The sequence below is a fragment of the Aquarana catesbeiana genome, linkage group LG04, assembly GCF_042186555.1.
Source record: "Aquarana catesbeiana isolate 2022-GZ linkage group LG04, ASM4218655v1, whole genome shotgun sequence".
Classification (NCBI taxonomy): domain Eukaryota; kingdom Metazoa; phylum Chordata; class Amphibia; order Anura; family Ranidae; genus Aquarana; species Aquarana catesbeiana.
In genome coordinates, this window is record NC_133327.1 from 363923829 (window position 1) to 363945549 (window position 21721).

Genomic DNA, 21721 nt, shown 5'->3' on the forward strand with positions numbered 1-21721 from the left:
GTATATCTCTCTCTATATATTTATATTTTACAGAATGTATTTTCCACAAAAGGCAAAAAATCTATATAAAAAAATATGCATATAGTAAATATATATGTATATAGTAAAGCTTAGAATGTGTGTTTTAGGAAATCTGGTCTAAAATCTGTTTTCTTGTATAGGTCCCTGAATTTTCAATCCTTATTTCTAAATGATTGGTGAATATGCTTTTATATTCAATATTAGAAAAATATATATGAGTTCTGTAACAAAGTTCCTCAATTGAGAATCCTTAATGGTCCTAGAAATATAGTAAAAAAGTGATTTGGTCAATTTAAACTCCAAAAATCTACCTACGAAATGGTCGAATGCTTGAAATACAACCTAGGTCAGAGAGCGATTTATTTAAAAAGAGTCTTAAATTAAAGGATTTATTTAAAATTAAAGAATTTAAAGACATTTTTAAATATCTTACTTCTTTATTGGCATTATTTTTAGACATGTTACTTTTTATTGTACCTATTACCCAGGCATTGTTTATAGATATGCTACTTCTTTATTGTACCTATTACCCAGGCATTATTTTCAGATATGTTACTTCATTATACTTATTACACAGATATGATTTACAAATATGTTACTTCTTTAGTGTACTTACTACAGTAAAAACGACAGGCTTGATTTTTAACCTTTGAAATACATTGCATCAGATACTATTTGGATCTCACGATCATCAAATACATTAGTTTCCAATTTAAAATGTTACATAACTTTGTTCTGGATAGTTTCTTCTTGCTGAGACTGAAGGTTTTGGAATTAGTCTTTTAAAAAAGAAACGTCATTGTCATATGACTTGCTTAGGAGGACAATCATTCTACTTTGTCTCAGAGCAAACAATTCATGTGGCTTATAAACCAAATTCATACACTGACCCTGGCTTGCTTGTTGTGGAGGTTTTCTTTCTTCCTCCTTTTCTTCCACATTTCACTCAGCCTAAGCAAACTGTCATGCACATCTTAAAACAATTTGGCAATCGGAATTATCAGCCTGGCCCCAAAAAAAGAGTTTGTTTTGTTAATTGCTCTTGTTAAGCCTAATTAGTAAATGGGGAGGAGCTGTAGGGGGAGGGCGAAGCTCGCAGTAAGGGAAAACTTTAAAATCCTTGAAGCAGTCTGAGAGACGGCTAGATTTAAAGAGCCAGTGAGAGTGTGTATGCAGCAGACAGTGAATGCGTGCGACTTGGTCACAGATGTTACACATGGACTAAAACTGGAATGCACTTACTCCAACCCGAAGACCTGCTGTATGGAAATATCCCAAGGTATTGGACATTAACTTTACACATGGATTGTTTTATCATTTCTATGCTTTTATATAACTGCTGATTCAATTTAGATTTTTTGTTTTGTTTTTTAGATTTTTTTTTTTTTTTTAATTATTTTAGATGTTGTTTGTTTTATTTTAGATTTTTTTTTTTTGCTGATTTGATGGTCACGTAAACAGGTTTATTATATTATTTTGAGAAATGTGCAGTCCCATGTAGATTCAGTTAAACAATTTTATATTCTTAGCTAACTATGTAAATTCTGATGAGCTTATGAGCAGTTAGAATGAAGTACCGTATACAGCCATAATTAAACTAGTTAGAAGTCATTTGCTGCTATAATGGTGATTGGTGTGGATCTCCTACTGATTGTCTTTGTGTACTGGAGAGACTTTGGAGTAGCTGTGTTTACTTTTCACCATGTTATTTATACAAGTTAATCTACTGTATCAGATAAATCTACTTCCTTGCCCCCCTTGTTTTAGTGTGGACCCTTCTATTTGATGAATGGTTTCAACCTGACACCCTTTTATCAGTTAAGCTTCTGCTGGGTGCTGCTTGCTTCTGCATTATCACAAACAAAAAGTGAGTTATCTGGGATGTGCTGTTACCAGTCTAAAGGATATTGATGTGAGGTATGGTGAGGACTCTTTAAGAAAGATTGCCTATTAATCTGTATCGGCCATATCCCGTAAGAGTTTATTTGGATTTTACGCCATTGGTGATACTCCACATGATGAAAGCATTGTATAGTAAAGAAATGACATACAGATGTGGCTTGTTTTTGTAATTGGAGAGAATTTTAAGTTAGCTTTGTAGTGCTCAGGTGTAAGAATTTTCCTCCGGACTGCCACTGTAGCATTCTTGGACAAGGTACCAATAAATCTCAACCATATAGGTAAGCCCTCTTATACCTGCCGATTCTGCGTCACGTGTCCAGGTCGTATTCTTTAGCATGAAAATTCAGCAGACGCTCTAAAAGGGGTTAACAGATATGATTCTGTAGCTTGCCAATGTGCATCTGTCTTGTTCTCTGAGCTTAATGAAAAGTACAGTTTAATCACTGGTGAGCCAAATTGAGCATGATTAGCTGTTATTGCAGATTAGCGTACAGTACTGTCTGGTGCGGCAGAGTATTGATCTGTCTTGTGATGGCTCTCACCTCGCTGCCTGCTGTTTTCTACAGGCTGGTGGGCTTGGAAGGGAGGGGGGGTGGCTGGAGGCAGAGCAGCTTCAGGCAAAGGTCCAGATGGGGTTGAAGACTGGTCCTGAAAAGACCATGCCAGGAAGTAGGTCAGGTACTCGGAGAGATTATCGGAAACACGCATCATCCCTGTGTGGCAGGAGGCAAGACAAGCAGCACACAATTATGAGGAATTAGAACAGCAACAAGTAGTGCAGATTTACCAGCATTAATTGTCTATTGTCAGGACAGGGCCCTTTCTTGCAGATCACGGCGGCTGCCAACCTCCTAATACCTTTAATGGACTCTCCATTGTAGGATTATCTCTTCTAAGAACAATGTCTTTCTTCAAGAAGAGTTGTTTGGGAAGTTAAAACAGCCACTATAGCCTGGGTGTCCTTTCTCTTTAGTTGTTCCATTTACTGAGGAAGTCAGAAAAGGGCTCGGGGTTTGCTCTTCTATCAGCAACTCTATTCCTCCAGGGGACTCCCAGATACCTATTGAACATTAACCTGATGACTCCACCTTGCTCCACAAAGTGCCATTGGGAAACAATAGCCTGTTTGATAGTGCTGCAGATAAGCACAGCCATTGTCTTCAAGAGGCGTCTTTTCACTTTACTTTTAGAGCTTCTTAACACCCTGCCCTGCGAACTCTCTGCACTGAGAAAGAGGGGAGTACACAGCCACACCAACAAAATAGGTGGGGGTCCTATAGACCTTTTATATATGTTCATATTACTCACATTGGAATTACTAAATGGAGGGCCTGCATCAAAGTTAGCCTAAAATACCTTTATTTATTTAACTTTTTCGTTTTGGATAGATTAGGGAAGGGATAGCTAGAAAGATAATATACATACACACATATTATTTAGCTATAGAGTGAGAGAGAGATACACACTATACATGTAGATGTGTCATGTGTAGATTGATAGATACCGTATAGATATAGATCAATAGATAATGGATATATAGATATATGTTATATATAGAATAGATATCAATAGATAATTGATAGAGAGATGTATAAAGATAGATAGATATCGATTGATAATTGATAGATATATAAAATTAAATAGATAGATAATTGATAGGGAGATATATAAATATAGATATATTTTATATAGAGAAGATCAATAGATATTAATAGATAACTGATAGATGGAGAATTATATATAAATATTTTATAGATAGATAGATATCAATAGATAATTGATTGAGATAGATAGATATTTTATATATAGAATATATATCTAGATATTGATAGATAGAAAGATATCAATAGATAATTGATAGCAAAATATATTAATATTGTATATATAGAATATAGATAGATAGATAGATAGATAGATAGATAGATAGATAGATAGATACCAATAGATAATTAATGAATATAGATCAATAGATGGATGGAGAGATAGATATTTTTTATATAGAATATATATCTAGATATTGATAGATAGAAATATATCAACAGATAATTTGATAGCGAGATATATAAATATAGATGTATTTTATATATAGAATATAGATAGATATCAATAGATAAAGGGAGATAGATAGATAGATAGATAGATAGATAGATAGATAGATACTTGATGGATATAGATCAATAGATACTTGATGGATATAGATCAATAGATACTTGATGGATATAGATCAATAGATATAGAATATATATCTAGATATTGATAGAATTAATCAATCAATAGAGAATTGATAGAGGGATATATAGATGTAATGTAACGATCACTGAGAAAAGCCAAGGTTTTAGTGTTGTCCCCAGATGAAGACGTAGGGTGAAGCTTGGAATGGGGACACCTGTGTAATTGGGGAATTCCCATCCATTTGGAAGATTTCCTGTAACTTCCTGTTGTGTCTCTGTGCTAGGAAGTAAGTGGGAAGGTCCCTGGAGCCAGTGAACTAGTCGTTGATTGGTTGGTGTGTGGAGTTGCGGTTGTATGCAGAGTGCAGTGAGGTACCAGAAAGGTGTGTGGTGTGTGTTGTATGTCATGTAGCACACACATACGGGGGATTTCTCCTCTCAGCCCTCTATTGCCAGTCATAACTTGCATGAGTTAGCCTGTGAAGTGCTGACTGAGGTATCTGAGGTTTCTTGGGGACACGAAAAGAGAAACTGAAAAAAAAAAGCCAGTCATGTGTCTGCAGTGAGTGTGAGGAGAGCACGTTCCTACGAATGTCAGAGACATAGAGAGCGCTGGCGGCCCGGAGCCCACACAGGAGCCAGCGGGCCACTTGTCGGCCTCCGTCACGTGATAGAAGGCAGCACGTGTCCTCGGCACCCCTTCTACTAATACTAATGGTCCTGTCCAGCCAGAGTCCCCATAGAGAGCACAGCCAGTCCCCTCCTCCCCCTATACTCACCTATGGTTCACTCTTATTCACAAGGGTAAACCAAGGGAGCCATGTACATGATAAAGCGGCCGGGAGCCTGTCCGTGCTGTGTGTGGGGGAGACCCATTGGGCTGCACTGTGTGTATGTGTGAGAGGTCATACAGGGAATGAGCTGTGCCCTACACTCGTACTCAGCTCGGAGAACACACAGTCCCAGCCAGGTAAGTCTCTGTAGCCACACCCTGTGCCTGTGTCATCATCGGACACACATGAAACCAGAGAGGAGCTCAAAGAGGAAGCAGGCTGCCTCAGAGCTGTGTATAGATGTGTGACTATGTGCAGGCACACAGACCTACTCCGACCTCCTAACACTGCACCTGGATACTACTACAGCTAGGAGATCTGATCCTTTACTATGAGATCGTCTACACACTACCCGGACACCTATATACCTAATACACTCCACCTGAGACACTAACCTCATCACACCGCACGGTAAGTGACCCTCACCGCATTATCAATACTAGCACGGTTCTCAACACCGAGGACTCAGCATCAGGATCACTTAGTGCTTTCTTTTGTACTGAGCATTCAAATACCACCTCTGCTGGAAGGCTGTGCCCTGCACCCACTACCCTCTCTGATGGGACTCCTACATTCTCCTGTGGGGGCATTTATTCAACTTTGTGTATACAAGAAAACCTCGCATAATCTACATGCTAGCTCTCCTTTTCCTTCTATTTGCTTCTTTTTTATCTACTACTTTCTCTCCTTCCTTATTTTTTTTTTCTTTTTCTCTCTGCCTCTTTTCTTCTCCCTCATCCTTTTCTCCTCCCTGTCACACTTTTTATATATATATATATATATATATATATATATATATATATATATATATATATATAATTTATTTTTATTTTTTTTTAATATATAAATAATAATAATACTATATATATATATATATATATATATATATATATATATATATATATATATATATATATATATATATATATATATTATTATTTTTTTTTTTTTATTATTTCTCTCTCCTCTCAGCTTAGGATTATAAACAATCCTGGGCTTTATTCACTGATGTTTCAGGTCGAGATGTGGGTCACAGCCCACCTTTATGGAGGTGTTAGGAAGGACCTTGTGACCCATAGAAACCTCATTGAATGAAGTCTTGGATTGTTGATGAGCTTTCATATAGCTGTGAGGGCCCTGAGTGTAACATGTACTTGTTGGATATCCTTACAGGGTGCATTTAGGACTTTATTACATTAACCTAACATGTGCAGGGATCAACTACTGTCTATATATATATATATATATATATATATATATATATATATATATATGTATATGTATGTGTAAAAAAAATATATATATATATATATATATATATATATATATATATATATATATATATATATATATATATATATATTAAGAAAAAATATACATAAAAATATATATATATATATATATATATATATATATATATATATATATATATATATATATATATATATATATATATATATGGCATTGAGTGTTATTTCTAGCAGCAGATGTAATTCTATTTACATTTTTTGTGTGTTAATTGAAGTGACTGGGTAGTAGAGCTTTGTCGGGACTGTTGATGAGGATCTAGGGGTCTAGGCCATGGTCTCATGACCCCGGTGTGAGAGCAGGGTATGACTGTATTCCATGGAGTCACTTGTGTAGGTGTTGTGAATAAGGTCTGACCGTGAAGGAGTTAATAAGACCACCTTCCCCTCCCTTCCCAACAGTCTAGGAGATTTTGTTGCTTCAAGGGATGCTTGGCAGGATGTCGGATTTTTTTTTTTTTTTTCTTTAAGTTCAACAGGATGAAAAAAGGAAAAAAAAAAAAAGACGTCAGAGGGGGGGGGGGGGGGGGGTAGGTTGTTTTGAAAGTTGTTTGTGATCTGGAAGCTGGTGGGAAAGTTCAGGCTTCCCCATTCGGAAGAGTCAGGCACAGAGTTCCGCTCCTTGCCATTTTTAGCTTCATTCAGACGTCGACAACAGCTCCTTCCTCTTCCTTTCCTTGTTTGTGACACTTTCTAAGGCAGCACTTCCAAGGGGATACAATCATGTACTAGTCATTAGCAGGGCACGCTGACACAGAGCACAGAACATGCAAGACAGAGGCTGGTCACAACTCCTCTTAGGTAGGCAGTGTTCCCTATCTATAGCATATGATCAGCAGAAATGGGGCATATTAAAGAATCCCTTTTATTTATACAATGAATATGCCGTTTTGATTTAGTGTTTTATTGGTATTTTTTGTGGTTATCTAATGTAAAAGAAGATTCTGATAGAAGCAGGTATTTTTCCAGCTCGCTAGCTTCCAGACAATTAAGTTGAACTTATTCGGTCTCATATTTGTAAATATTATATAGTTTGGACAACAGCAGCTTCCACCAGAAGCTTCTCAGCAGGTGTTTTTTTTTTTTTTCATCATGTTAACAAATTTGAACCCTATTTCTCTGTATTCCAGGCTGCCACACAACACAGAAATATTCCAAGTTTTGAATCTCCCCGACCAGAGGGGACATAGTAGATCATGAAAATGGACATGGAAGGAGTGGATATGACGCTTTGGCCAGAGGCAGAGTTTGAGGCAAAGTGTACATACATTGTGAAGGATCACCCCTGGGATAGCAGCTCAGACGGAGGGAAAATCGTTCATGCACAGGCTTCGCTGCCTAGGAACTTAATTTTTAAATATGCCCCTGGCAGCAAAGAGGTCAGTAATATTGGCGTTATTTCCTGTGGTATCTGGATGGACAACCTTGTCTGAATATCCAGTATTTGTGATAGTACTAGATTTCTTTTTGTACAGATATCTATACTGTTTTTATATTGCAATATCAACTTTTATTGATCTCCAGTAATAGTAATTGAATAGTGTGCTTATGTCTTGTATAAGTTTTTTTAACATTTTGGGTAAATGTTTTTTATTTAATTACCTATGCCCACAGCTAGGTTTCAGACTAGAAAAGTAGCTACCTTTGTGTCACTTAAGGTTCTGAGTCACCTTATCTAAGAAACCTTAAAGTGGGCCATCTGTCTAGTGTGTTGTGGGTTTTTTTTTTTTTTTCTGCATTTCCCGGCAGACAAGCGACCAGTCCATTAGCAAGTGGGTGCATTCTTTTCATTTTTGTTTTTATAAGGGCTGTGAAGTGAGCCAGGATGAGCAACGGGGCTGTTTACATTTTTATATGGCAATTATAGCTAGGTGTACTGCTGAGGTGATCAGCTGGCTTGTAATCTCCCAGACCTTCCTTTGTGCAACTGCATTCCACAGATTTCCAGCAGAGCAACTTCTTAAACTGTTTTGCATGTACTGTAACATGTCTTATAGGTGTCGGATCAGATGAACACTTTTTAGTATATTGCTATGATTTTGTATGTTTTATTCTGCAAATTTTTCCCAGCTACACCTCCAAAGCATTTGATACAGTCAGTTGCTGGCAGAATTGTCGAGAGCACTCCTTTTTATATATCAGTGTTTTCATCCCTTAGTGCTGGATCACACTGGTGCAATTTCTGATTCGACTTGAGGGAAATCACATTATTTTCAATGGTGCCTGTTCACATCATTGTGACTGTGTGGTGCGATTTTTGGAAAAGGTTCCTGTGCTACTTTGGTGCGATTTAGCTCCATAGAATATGCTAACCACATCCATCGTAGTCCATCATTACACTGGAAATTGCCTCAAAAGCATATCACAGTAGTGTGAACCGAACCTTAAGAGCAGAAGTAAAGTACTTTGTATTATCTTGCTGCTTAGTATTTAAAATCTCACCTGACTTATTTTGCCCACACATTTCCCAGCATTTGTAAGTGATTACGCTGTTTGGATGATAGAGTATTGCAGTTCAGATGCATGTAAGAAAATTCACAGTGGCCTTAGAGGCTTGTCAGTTGTATGAAGATGAGGTGATATATATCTTTTTATTATAGGTACTTATATAGTGCCATCAATTTATGCAGCGCTTTACATAATGTACATTCACATCAGTCCCTGCCCTCAAGGAGCTTACAATCTAAGGTCCCTAACTCACATTCTTACATACCAGGGCCAATTTAGACAGGATCTCATCATTTTCTATCTGTGGTCAGCTTTAAGGGGGCCCACAGGTTTTTACAGTAGTATAGTAATCTCCCAGTCCTTCCTAGGAAGAATAAACCAATCAGTTTAATACAGAGCATCCTCTTACAGATATGTGATTGACTTACAGTATGGATTATAAAATATCTTGCATACTGTTCTCCAGTAATGACACGTTTTCTATGCTGATATTGACTTAAACACAAAGCTTACCCACGGGCCACCTGTATTTAACATCTTCTCCTTTTTGCCTTGTTTTCCCTATACTCACCTTTTTGAGGCTTGTGATGGGTTGCTGTTTTTTGTCTGCTATGTCAGTGGTTGTAGAGCAGCACTTCACGGTCCAGAAAAATGACAAAGATGGATTTTGTAAATTGGAAGAAAGGTCATTGGTGCTTGTAAAGAAATGGAGTAAGCTGGGTTGGAGAAAGATTAACTATGGGGTTACTAAAAGCCCTCTACCTCTTGTCCTGAAGTGTTTATAGAAAAGGCCTTGCCCCAGCAATGAATCATTAGGACCTGTGGGTCTGTTCCGGTGGCATTTTCAGTCTAGTTTAGATAAGCAGCACTGTAATGGATTTCTAAGCACTTAACGAAGTAGTGTATGCGGACAATCCAGAACTGTTCTGTGTTCCCGAAATCCTGGGACATAAGGAAACTTTTTGTGTTACTGAACTGCAACAAGCAGGGTTTCTGTGAGCATCAATTGGTTTTAAATTCTTTATTAAACTTTGTCCTATACATTTTTTGTTCTGTATGTCACATTGAAAATCAGAAGTTTGTTTCATACTTTGTAAACTGGCGTCTCAGTCCTAGTCATTTCAGCACTGCTGTGTCACTAAAACTAAAGTGCCAGATGTTTCTCACTTGACTCTTTCAAGTAAGGGGGTTTTCAAGAACTACTTACAAGTGTACTTTGCTGAAGGAACATCACTATGTAAATTGCTGTGCATGAAAGTTTGTGTGGGGAAGTTTGAAACCCCACTGCTCAAGAATGAAAAGTAGCAAAGGAGAAATGGCTAGACACAAACATCTGCTTTTATTAGAACGATTTTGATGGTTTTACCAAGAACTTTCATCGCATTACCTTTAACAATCCCTCCCTCTTTATAGTTCTTGTCCAAAAGCGAAACTCAAGCAGTCTTAACAGAAATGCACAGACTAGAACTGAAATGTTAATTGCTTAAGGTTTTCAGTCTAATCTTTCAAAGTTGAGGAAAAACTTAATGTCATTTTCAATGCTTTTAGTGAATGGATTTTTATCTTGCATTGATCAACAATGCTTTACAGAGAGAATGCTGAACCATCCCAAACAGTCCTGCCCTGAAGGAGCTTACAATTTACTGTCCATACCAATCATATACATTTTAACACAATAAGGCCATGTTGGGTGGATGCCACTCATCATGATTGCAGACTGTGGCATGAAACACATGGGAACAACATCAAAATGTTCTTTGTTTTTTTAAATCAACCCACATATGTTGTCATGTAGGGTGTCTGTTGGCTAGAATAGGTTTGGACCTGAAACTATTTACTAATTGGATGAAGTAATTTCATTTTGCCATATCTGCCAGTGTACTGGTAGTTGCTGTACAACATTACCCTGGGCTGAACTAACTATATAATCTAGGCATAGAGAAGTATCAGATTCCAAACAATTCTTCCAGTAGAGGGGCTGCATACTGCAAAAACTGTTGATTTTCCACTGCTGTCTACTTGACAAGATCTGTCATTAAAAATTAGAAACAACATATGCTTTGCCAGAGCCTGATATACAAAATCATCCTGTCTCTTGTGACAGATTTGCTTTATTTTTTTTTAAAAATGTGTGTGTGTGTGTGTGTGTGTGTGTGTGTGTGTGCTGAGCTCTGGTAATGCACGAAGTGTAGCAATAAGAGCCATTCTCAAACTAACTTTCAGTTTACACAAGTTTTTGTTATCTATACTGCCCTCTATTGGCAGACATTGGTAGTAGCAAACGTTTTCTAAAAGTGTTTCGTCTGTCATATTGTCTCTCCGTACTACAAAATATTATTTATGTTGGCACAAATGTGAAGACGAATATTTAGCTGGTAGATGGTACATTATCATGGAGAGAGAGAGAGAGAGATATTCCTGTGTGTGTGTGTGTGTGTGTAAATAAACATATACCATATTTATTATTATATTTTATTTATTCCTGTCTATAACATTCAAAGGTTTGGACCACAGTGCTGTATGCTGAACTGAAGATGCTAATGGTTCTTTTTCTTTTTGCTTTAACAGGTGATTGGTGTTCTAAGTAAAGAGTATATTCCTAAAGGGACTCGATTTGGACCATTAGTCGGAGAGAACTACACCACAGACACCGTTCCTAAGAATACCAATAGGAAATATTTTTGGCGGGTAAGTCACTAGACTAGATACCTGCATTTAGTTTTGCATAAAACAATTGTATTTGATTATTTTGTAAATTTGTATAGCAGATGGCTCTTTTCCATTTTTGCTGTTCTGATAACTAACTGTAGGACAGCTTTGTAACTGTTAGAATTACCCATTCCCTTTATGGTTTAGTGGCCATTGGGAAAAGCAATGCCACCAATTTTCTCTACCAGTGCCCGTAAAACCCACTCAAGGAAATGATGGCAAATCACTTCCTTTCTGATACAATCCACATCCTGCTGGCTTTGATAGAAGTGTTGGCTAGAAAAGCAAAGTTCCCTTCATCACTTATATAGAAAAAAAGAGAGGATGTTTGGGGTTGAGCAAACCCCTATAGTGACACTATTTCTTGTAAATGTACTGTGAGTCAGCACCTTCTCTGTGCTCACTCGTACATGGAAACCAATTGGTTTTAGGCAGTTTCTTTTATTGTGTTTCACCTCATACACAGCCTTTTTCTGAGTTAGCATTTACCAATGTAAACCTTGTTTCAAAAAAAAAAAAAAAAAATACTTGGCAGGCTAATACTAGACTGTAGAGGCATGCCAACTTTGTTTTTTTATTTTAAAATGTGTGTAAATATTCTGTAACTTCTAAATAAAATCAATATAACCTATACAGGGCAGGGTAGTAGGCACCATTCCCAGACAAAACTGGCCAATTTTTGGCTGTTTAAAAAAACTATTTGTATAGCTTTTCTATCTTTGCATCTTTATTTTTAACTTTTTTTTTTTTTTTAATTCAGTTCTTTACTGATGATGATAATGTATAGGTTAAAGGTACTAGCCAATACAGAGAATGAGACAGGAATCTGAATACTCCAGACGATTCAGACTGAACCCTTGTATAGAAGCAGTGAGGTTAGATGTTGTTTGTATAGCAGGGATCATCAGTCTTTCCTGCAGTCTCACTTTCATGAGCAGAACAACGTGATAAAATAACCATAAGAAGTTTTGTCTTGTGGCATTTTTCCTCTAATTGTACGCTGTCTTCACACTTCATTGTGTTTTTATTTTTAACCCACGGATTGCGAAGGCAAAGGATTTTTGTTTTTTTGTACATGCATAAGACACAATAACACAAGACTGTGCTTGTCTCGCAAGAGGAAAAGTGAGTGTCTTGGCTAAGCATGAATGACAGCGCTGGCCATGTTCCAGGTCTGCTCATTGTTATGGCAGGTGAAGTTCACCTTTGCTCCACCCAGTGTTCTGACAAACGGCTACATTCCAAGTATTTATATGATTAAGTGTTACTTTAGTTCTGTTAGGGGAGGGGGGGGTAGAAAATTGGGACATTCAGGGAAACTGCAAGTGCAAAATCCTGTTTAGTTTGACGTACTGGTAATGAGCCTGAACTGACTCAGTGCCTTTTAATAACTCTGTATCATACCAGGTGAAGTTGACATGGTTAAATCATCATGGCTATTAAAGGAAGGAGGGATTTTTATAGCACAACATAACTGCAATAATAATACAGCGTAACTTGATGTGCCATTTGATACAGAAAGCTATTGTCATCTCAATTGGTAACTTTCACAATTTCTTAACTATTCATGTGCCTGTATGTTAGGCATTATATTACCAGTACAGACTCAAACTTTGCTAAGCAGAAGTCCTGCTGTTTATTAATGAGAATGTTTTCTACTTACAGATATATTCAGGTGGGGAATTTAACCACTATATTGATGGGTATAATGAAGAAAAGAGCAACTGGATGCGCTTTGTGAACCCAGCACATTCCATTCAAGAACAGAATTTAGCAGCCTGCCAAAATGGCATGAATATCTATTTCTATACCATCAAGGCCATCCCAGCCAACCAGGAACTGCTTGTGTGGTACTGCCGTGACTTTGCAGATAGACTTCACTATCCTTCATCTGGGGAGCTGGTGATGAATCTCAGTAAGTCAATGAATGTGTAAATAGCAGGGAATGTTTGGAATGTAACTAGCACTGCCTGTATGATCCAGTTATAAAACCTGTCATTAAATGGGTGCAACAACAAGTTTCTGACGGCAGGTGAATGGTGTTTCTCCTATCCTGTCAACTCCCTAGTGTTGTACAGTTGGCCTGAAAATTGTCTCTAATTGGTGAGCCCACATACTATGTTTTAATATTTTGCCTATATATTAAAGTAGACTTGAACAGTGTTCGTCAGTTGGGGTCCACTGATTCAGTCACGCAAAGATTCTTTTTATTTAACAGAATAGTATAATGCTGACAGTTAAATGGTTAAACTATTTTCACACGTTTAGACACCACATAAACCAATGTGTCTTTATTCTCAAGCAAGCTATTTGAAGCAATTTCTCTAGAATTCTTGTTCACTTCCTTTCTTAGGGTAAAGCTGATTGCATCTCTCAGCCTAAAAAGATATCTTTGTGTCAGTTACTGTCAGTTTCTAGTCTTCCGTTTTTTGTTTTTTTTTTATTTTTTTTAACATAACTTTCACCTTGTGGCTTACTTACATACAAAACAGAATGTCTTACAAAGCTCACAGAGTCTATGTTGCCGTGTACCACGGTACACTAACATCTGCTTTTATTGAGCTTTACTGTACAATTCTTTTACTTTTGAAAAGGTATAGCACATCTCAATTTCATCACTTTGCCTCTGATAACAGACCTAGCTGTGTTTTCAGAAGTAAAATTGTTACTATATGAAGATTAAGCAGTTGCCCCTGAATCTTCTTTTAAAATGCTATATAGTGTGTCTCTATGCCCTTTATTACAAATACTAATTCCCTGATAATAGTTAGTGAAAAGCAAACCGCTAAACATTGTTTGCTTTTTTTTTTTTTTTGGCTGGCATTACTTTTTGCTAGCACAAAAGACACTAAACAGGAGGTCAAAATGGAAAGCTTATTTGGATAGAATTTCAAACGAAAATTCTTAGGAAAAGTTTTGGGAAAGTTTGTACGAAAATTCTCAGAACATTTGTTTCTGGTTCAAAAGATTTCATTTTTGATTTTGGAATGAATGGACTTTTTACCAAATGAAAACCACGTGCAATGTTAGAAGTTCATTTCCATTCTGCTCCTTCAATCTTTCTCGTAATTTCAGTCAAAAACAAACATTGATTTGGCTCCACTAACAATTAGAAAATCAACTTTTCTTATTCCCAAGAATTGGTGTATTCATACAAATGGAAGTAAATACATTTGTCTTGTCCCTCCATGTCCTTGTTTGTTTTTCATGTTGGTTTAAAAGACACACAACTGAACTTCCTTTCTGTCATGCTCAGTAAAAGACAGATCGGAATGATAAGCACTATTTATTTTTAACCAATTATCTCTTGTGTGCTTCTTCTGAACAAGCTCAATCTATCCCTTGGATCAACACTTAGCTATTGTCAGCATTAATTGTGGGAATAGGCTAGGGACATATCACAGGGTATAGTGCCAAAAGTGACCCCTTCCGTTGTCAGTTTACACAGTCCTGCTGCTAACCCAATGAATTTAAATCATCCACACTAGGAATTGCGGTATACGATACTAAATCAGTCATCTTTCCTTTTGTCTATACTTAAAGAAAACTTTTCTATCATTGTTAAATATTGTATTATTTTTCAGACTGCTTTTTCTTTGATTGTGCATTTTGATAAAGAGTAATTTATATTGCTCTGAGGTAACCTCTTAAATTCTTGTATTTCAGAGCAAAGTCTAATAATCGGAACACAACGTAAAAAGGAGCACAGTGTAAAAGAAATCTTAAGGGACACAAATCCATCTACACCCAAGGACATTCTACTGACTAGTGTCTCCCCAGAAAAAGAAACTGCAGACCCCCTTAAAATTTCAAGCCCTGAAAGATCTTTTATCCCAAGAATCATTTATCCATTCCGCTCCCACATTCATGAGGACTATTTGAAGGCCCCTGTGGGATGTGGACTAGACAGATCAAACTATGTCATGCATTCACCAGTTCAGCCATCCTCTCCACCAAGTCCCTCAGGAAGAAGCAGCCCCGACCAAAGCTTTAAAAGCTCATCTCCTCATGGTAGCCCTGGATCTGCAGTGTCGCCACATCATCCATCCCAGGATCACAGAGAATTCTATCCCTTCCTAAATAGACCATACAGCACTGAAGGACTAGCATCATTCCCTAGCTATGCACCCCCAACCAGTCATCTGCCACCACCTTTTTTATCTTCCTACCACTCTTCCTATCCCAAGTTCTTGTTACCACCTTATAGCATTGGCTGCAATGGTCTTAACACACTGAACAGTATTAATGCCATGAACAATTTCAATATCCTACCAAGAATGTACCCATTTTATGGAAGTATGCTTGGAGGTGGAAGCCTTTCTCATCACATGCTAAATCCTGCAGCCCTTCCAGGTTCTTTGCCCCATGAAGGGGGCCGCAGACTGCTTCAACCTGACCAACCCAGGGACCTTCTCATTCCTGCACCCAATAGTGCCTTTTCTATCACAGGGGCTGCCGCTAGCCTGAAAGACAAGCAAATCAGCCCAACAAGTGGCTCTCCCACTGCTGGCACAGCGGCAAGTTCTGAGCATGTCATGCAACCTAAACCTACCTCAGCATTGATGACCACAAACAGTGATGAGGCCATCAACCTGATCAAGAGCAAAAGAAATACGACTGGCTATAAAACTCTTCCATACCCACTTAAAAAGCAGAATGGAAAAATCAAATATGAGTGTAACATTTGCTCAAAGACATTTGGTCAGCTCTCAAACCTGAAAGTAAGACCTCTTGCAAATAGCTTTTTTTTGTTCTGTGTATTGAGCATCTGCAGGCATCTCTGTTCTGCTGTGGCAATTTGTAATATATTCTTGTTATTTTAAAGGTGCATCTCCGGGTTCACAGTGGTGAGCGACCATTCAAATGTCAGACCTGCAACAAGGGATTCACTCAGCTGGCACATCTACAGAAGCACTTTTTAGTACACACAGGGGAGAAGCCTCATGAATGTCAGGTGTGTTATTTGATAGGAATATATTTATGTGTATGTCACACTGGTGTAATATCCAAATGGTGAACGTTAAAGGCTTATATATGGATAAATATATTAGATATGTATGGCCCAATTGTCAATGTGTGTTGTGGAGGCAGTGTGTTCTACAAATGTGATACCCAAGGCTTCACAAACTTAGTTTAAGGGAACCCCTTCTGTTGGACCTTTTGGCAACAGCTGGTTAGACTGATGATTTCCAAGACTGGCTGCTGGCCACAAACAATAACATTTTTCGATCTGTTTTGGGTGTCCTTTATTTTGATATAAAATATCGCAATCCAGCAGGGAAGAAAACGTTATAGTCTGAGGGAGATTTATATAAAAGATTTTAGCATTAACCCTCACACCAATTACTTTTTTTTTATTATTGGTACTTCTGTAGCGCTGTCAGTTTACACAGGGCTTTACATATATATTGTACATTCACATCAGTCCCTGTCCTCAAGGAGCTTACAATCTAAGGTCCCTAACTCGCACATACATACATACTAGGGCAAAATTTGACAAGAGCCAAAAAACCTACCCACATTATGCAACCTTTGTCTGCCTTTAAACACATTAGACACACTGCACACAGATCTGCCAGCTAACGTTGTATATGATGATTCCCTATTAATAAATTAATAGTTGTTCTGTGTGACCCTACATGCATCAAGATCTTTGTACAGTGCTAACTAAACCCAGGAGCATACAGTCTGCTTGTGATATATGACATGAAATTGTAAGAGTTAACGATAGATTTTGATGGTTATGAAGACTGACAGCTTTTTTTTTTTAATCTGTTGTCAGAGGAGCTTGAATTGTTACCCACCCCACTTCATTGCCACACCTTTTTTGTTTAGCAGTGCATGTTTTTATATTCATATCACTGTTGGGTAAAATAGACTAGCCCCTTGACTTTCTATGTGTAAAGTAAACCTGTCATGAAACGCAAACACTCGTTGCCATTCCACAGGTACAGTATGTGCCTAGAATGACTTGTTGCCCCAGTGTTCTATCCCAGAACAAGTGTACAGATAGACTTCTGTTTTTGCTGTGCTTCTGCTGATGCTGATTGGTTATTTAAAAATATTAAAGCTAGTGGGTCAGCCTAAAAGCCAGGCAGCTAACCTTTTTCAGCAGGGGGATTAGCAGTGGCCACCTTAAGGTGGGACAGAACATGAAAGTTTGTATGGTTTAGATTGATACATGTCCATATTCCACTCTAGCTGGCTAGCTTGGATAATTTCAGTATTGGGGTCCAATATGTAAACTATAAGGCTAGGTTGATATATATGCGGGTTTGGTTTTAGTGGTGCATAGTCCAGTGCGGTTTCCATGCAGCGGTTCAGATGCGATCCGGGTGTGAATTTGACATTGAAATCACACCAGAACCGGACTGAAAAACACACAGGACCCTTTTAAAATTCACACTGCAACCGGCCCACATATATGTGAACTGGCTCAATTTGAAAGCCAGTCTGGTTCACATGTTATGCAAATCGGATGCGATTCAAAGGCATCTGATTCCGCATATATGTGAACTGAGCCTAAAGGGAATATTGTTGCCTTATTCGTTCCACTGTTACATGTCTAAAGTTATTGGGCAATATTTTATGCAGTTGTTTTGATGGTCTAAGGTTCACACTGAAGCCTATATTTTCTCTTTAGGTATGCCACAAACGGTTCAGCAGCACAAGCAATCTAAAGACTCATCTTCGACTCCACTCTGGAGAAAAGCCCTACCAGTGCAAGCTGTGCCCTGCAAAGTTTACCCAGTTTGTTCATCTCAAACTACACAAGCGGCTTCACACAAGAGAACGACCCCACAAATGTGTTCACTGCCACAAAAGTTACATCCACTTCTGTAGCCTCAATGTTCACATGAAGGGAAACTGTCCTGTGTCTCCAAGACCAGGCCTTACCAGAGAGGACCTCACTGTCATCAATGAGGAGATTGAGAAGTTTGACATCAGTGACAGTGCAGACAGACTGGAGGACAGTGACATGTCACCTGCTGTGGAGAAAGAAATAATGGCCCTTCTCCGACGGGAAATTGAAGATGCAAGTATGAAAGTACCTCTTCCCAGGGGGCTTGGAAATGGACTCCTTTCTTCTGGGTGCAACTTTTACGAACAGTCAGACTCTGTAATCATGAAGCTGACACACAGCTCCCCGCTACCTCTGTTACCTGTTAAGGTCAAACAAGAATCCATTGAACAAATGGACTCCTAACAGACTGTGTAGGAATAAGTGTTATTTATGGGACATTGAGGTGCCCACAGCAGGTTTATGTACATATTTAAAATGCTGCAACTCAATTTTGACTTGTCATTGATGAGAATTCTCCCAAAAGACGCACCCCCCTAACTCCAAGAAGGAACTCCGAGATAACGTATTCTCAGGGCAGGGATAGAGACTGGGATATGGCTATTGCCAGTCACTTAATATTATTATTATTATTATTATTCTTGTTGTTATTATTAAGACAATCATTTATCTGTAATTATTTGTCATTGAAAAGTACGTCATAATTTATTATGCAATTTTCCCTTTCAAAAGCAATAATTTGTTTACAATGACAGGAAAAAAAATCATTGTAATTTGAATATATAGATATATAATTGTGTACATATTTTAATGTGGCCATTGATGTAGATAATTTTTTTTTTTTTTGTTTTTTTTATTATTTAAAAAAGTGTGAACCTTGATAAACCTCTAGGATCTCCATACAAATGAACAATATTTTGTTGCCAAAGTTGGACATTAGATTTGTGAATTGTATGTTTTATTTGCTTGGTAGTACACGGTAGAGACTCTTATTTCTGTTTTAATTATTGCTCTAATGAAGGGCACATTATGTACAGAATTTCTGCTACTAAGAGCATTAGCAAAGTGTGAGTGAAATGTAGCTGTACACTTCTTGCCATTCTCTGTAGCCACCAATTTCTATTTCTTCCCTACTCCAAGTGTTTACTTTTTATTGAGACTCTACACTGTTCTTACAGTCAAACTGGCATCTGGATGCAAATATCTTCACATTTATTTATATGATGGTATATTCAAGGCATCTTCAGGAAAAAAGAAATGTTCCCTTTTTTTTTTTTTTTTTTATCTCCAGGATTGGCTATGTTCTAATGGTCCTGTTTAGTGGTAGACACGGGTAATTTTCTCTGTTACTGGCGCCCATCTCATTTATTTTTCTATGAGTCATTTCCTTCAGTATTTTGTGTCTTTGTACATTTATTTGTTGTGGTTAATTTAAATGAAAAGGGCATTGAAAAGTTGTTCGACAATTTACCTCATTGCTTGTGTCCAGTGGTTCAGAGGGAGTTGGTTTAACCAAAGCTTTGTGACTTCAAATGAGTAAACCAAATATATACAGTTTAAAACTGCACAGATTCCTTTTTATATGCTGTTGCTTTGCTCTCTGACTCCAAAGATAATGCATTGGCAGGGCTGAACACTTGGGAACGTACAATGACCCATAAAGACAATTATACTGCGCAGCCTTGCAGATATGTCATCTGAACAAATTCACTTCCTGATAATGGGAGACACATGTCCAGTTTGGACAATGACTCCAGGGCTCCCTCTGCTGGCAGCATCATTTCATGTTACAACTAAACTTGTGCGGATTCCCAAGGATTGCCAGCCTTGTCCGTTAGCATCCAAATTTGGCAAAGCAGCTTTGTGAATAGCGTAAACCTAAGATATGCACAAATCAGTAGCACTGATTTATAAACCACTTTTGGCATTGTGCACTCTACAAAAAGGATTGCATCCTAAAGCCGTCCACACAGTCAATGCCAAAATATCCTGAAAAGGTACCAGAAAAGACAGCTTTAAAGTGGATCCCTGCTTGTTCCTTTACCAGGCAAGCCGTGATCTAAACTAATGTAGCAAGAAGTTAGTATTAATGTAATATATATACCAAAGTATCACTACTGTCTCTGGACACATGCTACCCTTACTTATTGCCAGTAGTGCTTTTCTATACTGCTTCAAAGGCTTTTAAGGTATTGCTTTCTCTTTAATATTTTTTCCAAAATACATTGTTTTCTTAGGAGTTTATTAAACGTGAATGTAGCAAACAGTGGTTTCTTTCTCTTTTGTTTTTTTTCTAAAGAAAATTTGACCAAAGTTGAACTGGCTTTTTACTGTTTAGAACAACAAATTTCTTATGTTTACATATTGGTTTACATTGTTATTTATGTGCAAATTGTCAAAAGATGTAAATTAAATCTAATTGTGCATTTCTTTATATATAAATGGTCTTGTCTTACTTGTATGTGAGTTTATTCTTATTTGCGAGTTCAATAATAGGGATGAGCTTTGGAGAAAATCTGGAAACCCCAAAATTAGGACCCTTTCACACTGGGGCGGTGGGTGCGTCGGCAATAAAGATCCGCTATTTTTAGGGACACTTTACCGTCAATTTCACTGCACTATTCGGCCGCTAGCGGGCGCTTTTACCCCCCACTAGCGGCCGCGATAGGGTTAAAACCACTGCCGGCGGTATAGCCGTGCTGCCACATTGATTTCAATGGGCAGGAGTGGAGTAATCACTGCTTCAAAGATGCTGCTAGCAGGACTTTTTTTTTCTTTTAGCATCCTGCCAGCGCACCACTCCAGTGTGAAAGCCCTCAGGGCTTTCACATTGGAGAGACAGCAGCGGCTCTTTCAGGGTGCTTTTTTTTTAGGGCTGTAGTGCCTGCAAAGCGCCCCAGTGTGAAAGGGGTCTTAGAGTAAACTAGGAGGTAAAATTAAGGTGGTGTTTAAGGGTGCAATGGTAAAGTCATATAAAAGTCCTTTTTTTATTCTAGGTAAAAAAAAAAAAAAAAAAAGGGGTTATAATTGCCTACTCTGTACCAAAGATATAGCACAGAGCTGCCCCTTACCTCCTCTTCTGGAGTGCCCCACCAGTGCTCTCCACTCCTCTCCTGAGCGTGCCCCCATAGCAAGCCATGCTTGTTTTTCCATAGACGCACTGCTGGCCATGGCCCCTGCGCCTTACTCATTTACTTACTAGATTTAATTGACAGCATCAGGAGCCAATGGCTCTCGCTCCGATCAATCTGCCTTGTGAAAGCAAGAAGAGAGATCAGCCTGCACAAGAGGACTGAGGTAAGTATTTGGGGGGCAAACTGCAAGTGTGTGTGTGGTGTGTGTTTTTTGTTTTTTTGTTTTTGTTTTTTTGGTTTTTTTTTTCTGCTTAATGCAGGTAATGCATTAAGGTTAAAAAAAATCTTTTGACTTTAGAACCACTCTAAATGATTCCTGAGGAATAAGGAAGAAAAATACTTAACTCACACCTTTGCAACCAATTCTTCTTTTGTGTGTATGTTTTACTATTTA

At 37.9% G+C, this 21721-nt stretch overlaps 1 protein-coding gene and 1 long non-coding RNA gene across 4 annotated transcripts; one reads left to right on the forward strand and one right to left on the reverse strand.

The window, feature by feature from the left end:
• The first annotated feature begins 985 nt into the window (after positions 1–985).
• PRDM1 (PR/SET domain 1) lies at positions 986–20635 on the forward strand. Of its 3 annotated transcripts, none has more exons than XM_073627014.1 (7): positions 986–1300; positions 7365–7613; positions 11251–11370; positions 13057–13306; positions 15058–16112; positions 16217–16345; positions 18035–20635. In XM_073627014.1, exons 2-7 carry the CDS (start codon positions 7431–7433, stop codon positions 18596–18598), a joined length of 2301 nt encoding a protein of 766 aa, XP_073483115.1. In that variant the 5' UTR covers positions 986–1300; positions 7365–7430; the 3' UTR covers positions 18599–20635. The 3 variants fall into 3 exon arrangements, with proteins under 3 accessions (XP_073483115.1, XP_073483112.1, XP_073483114.1); XM_073627011.1 differs by lacking the exon at positions 986–1300 and adding an exon at positions 4701–5338; XM_073627013.1 differs by lacking the exon at positions 986–1300 and adding an exon at positions 6803–7035.
• Positions 1439–5083, reverse strand: LOC141140152 (uncharacterized). Its single transcript, XR_012243900.1, has 2 exons — positions 4874–5083; positions 1439–2636 (listed from the first exon to the last, which is right to left on the reverse strand). It is a non-coding gene; the product is annotated as an uncharacterized lncRNA (long non-coding RNA).
• Positions 20636–21721: the final 1086 nt, after the last annotated feature.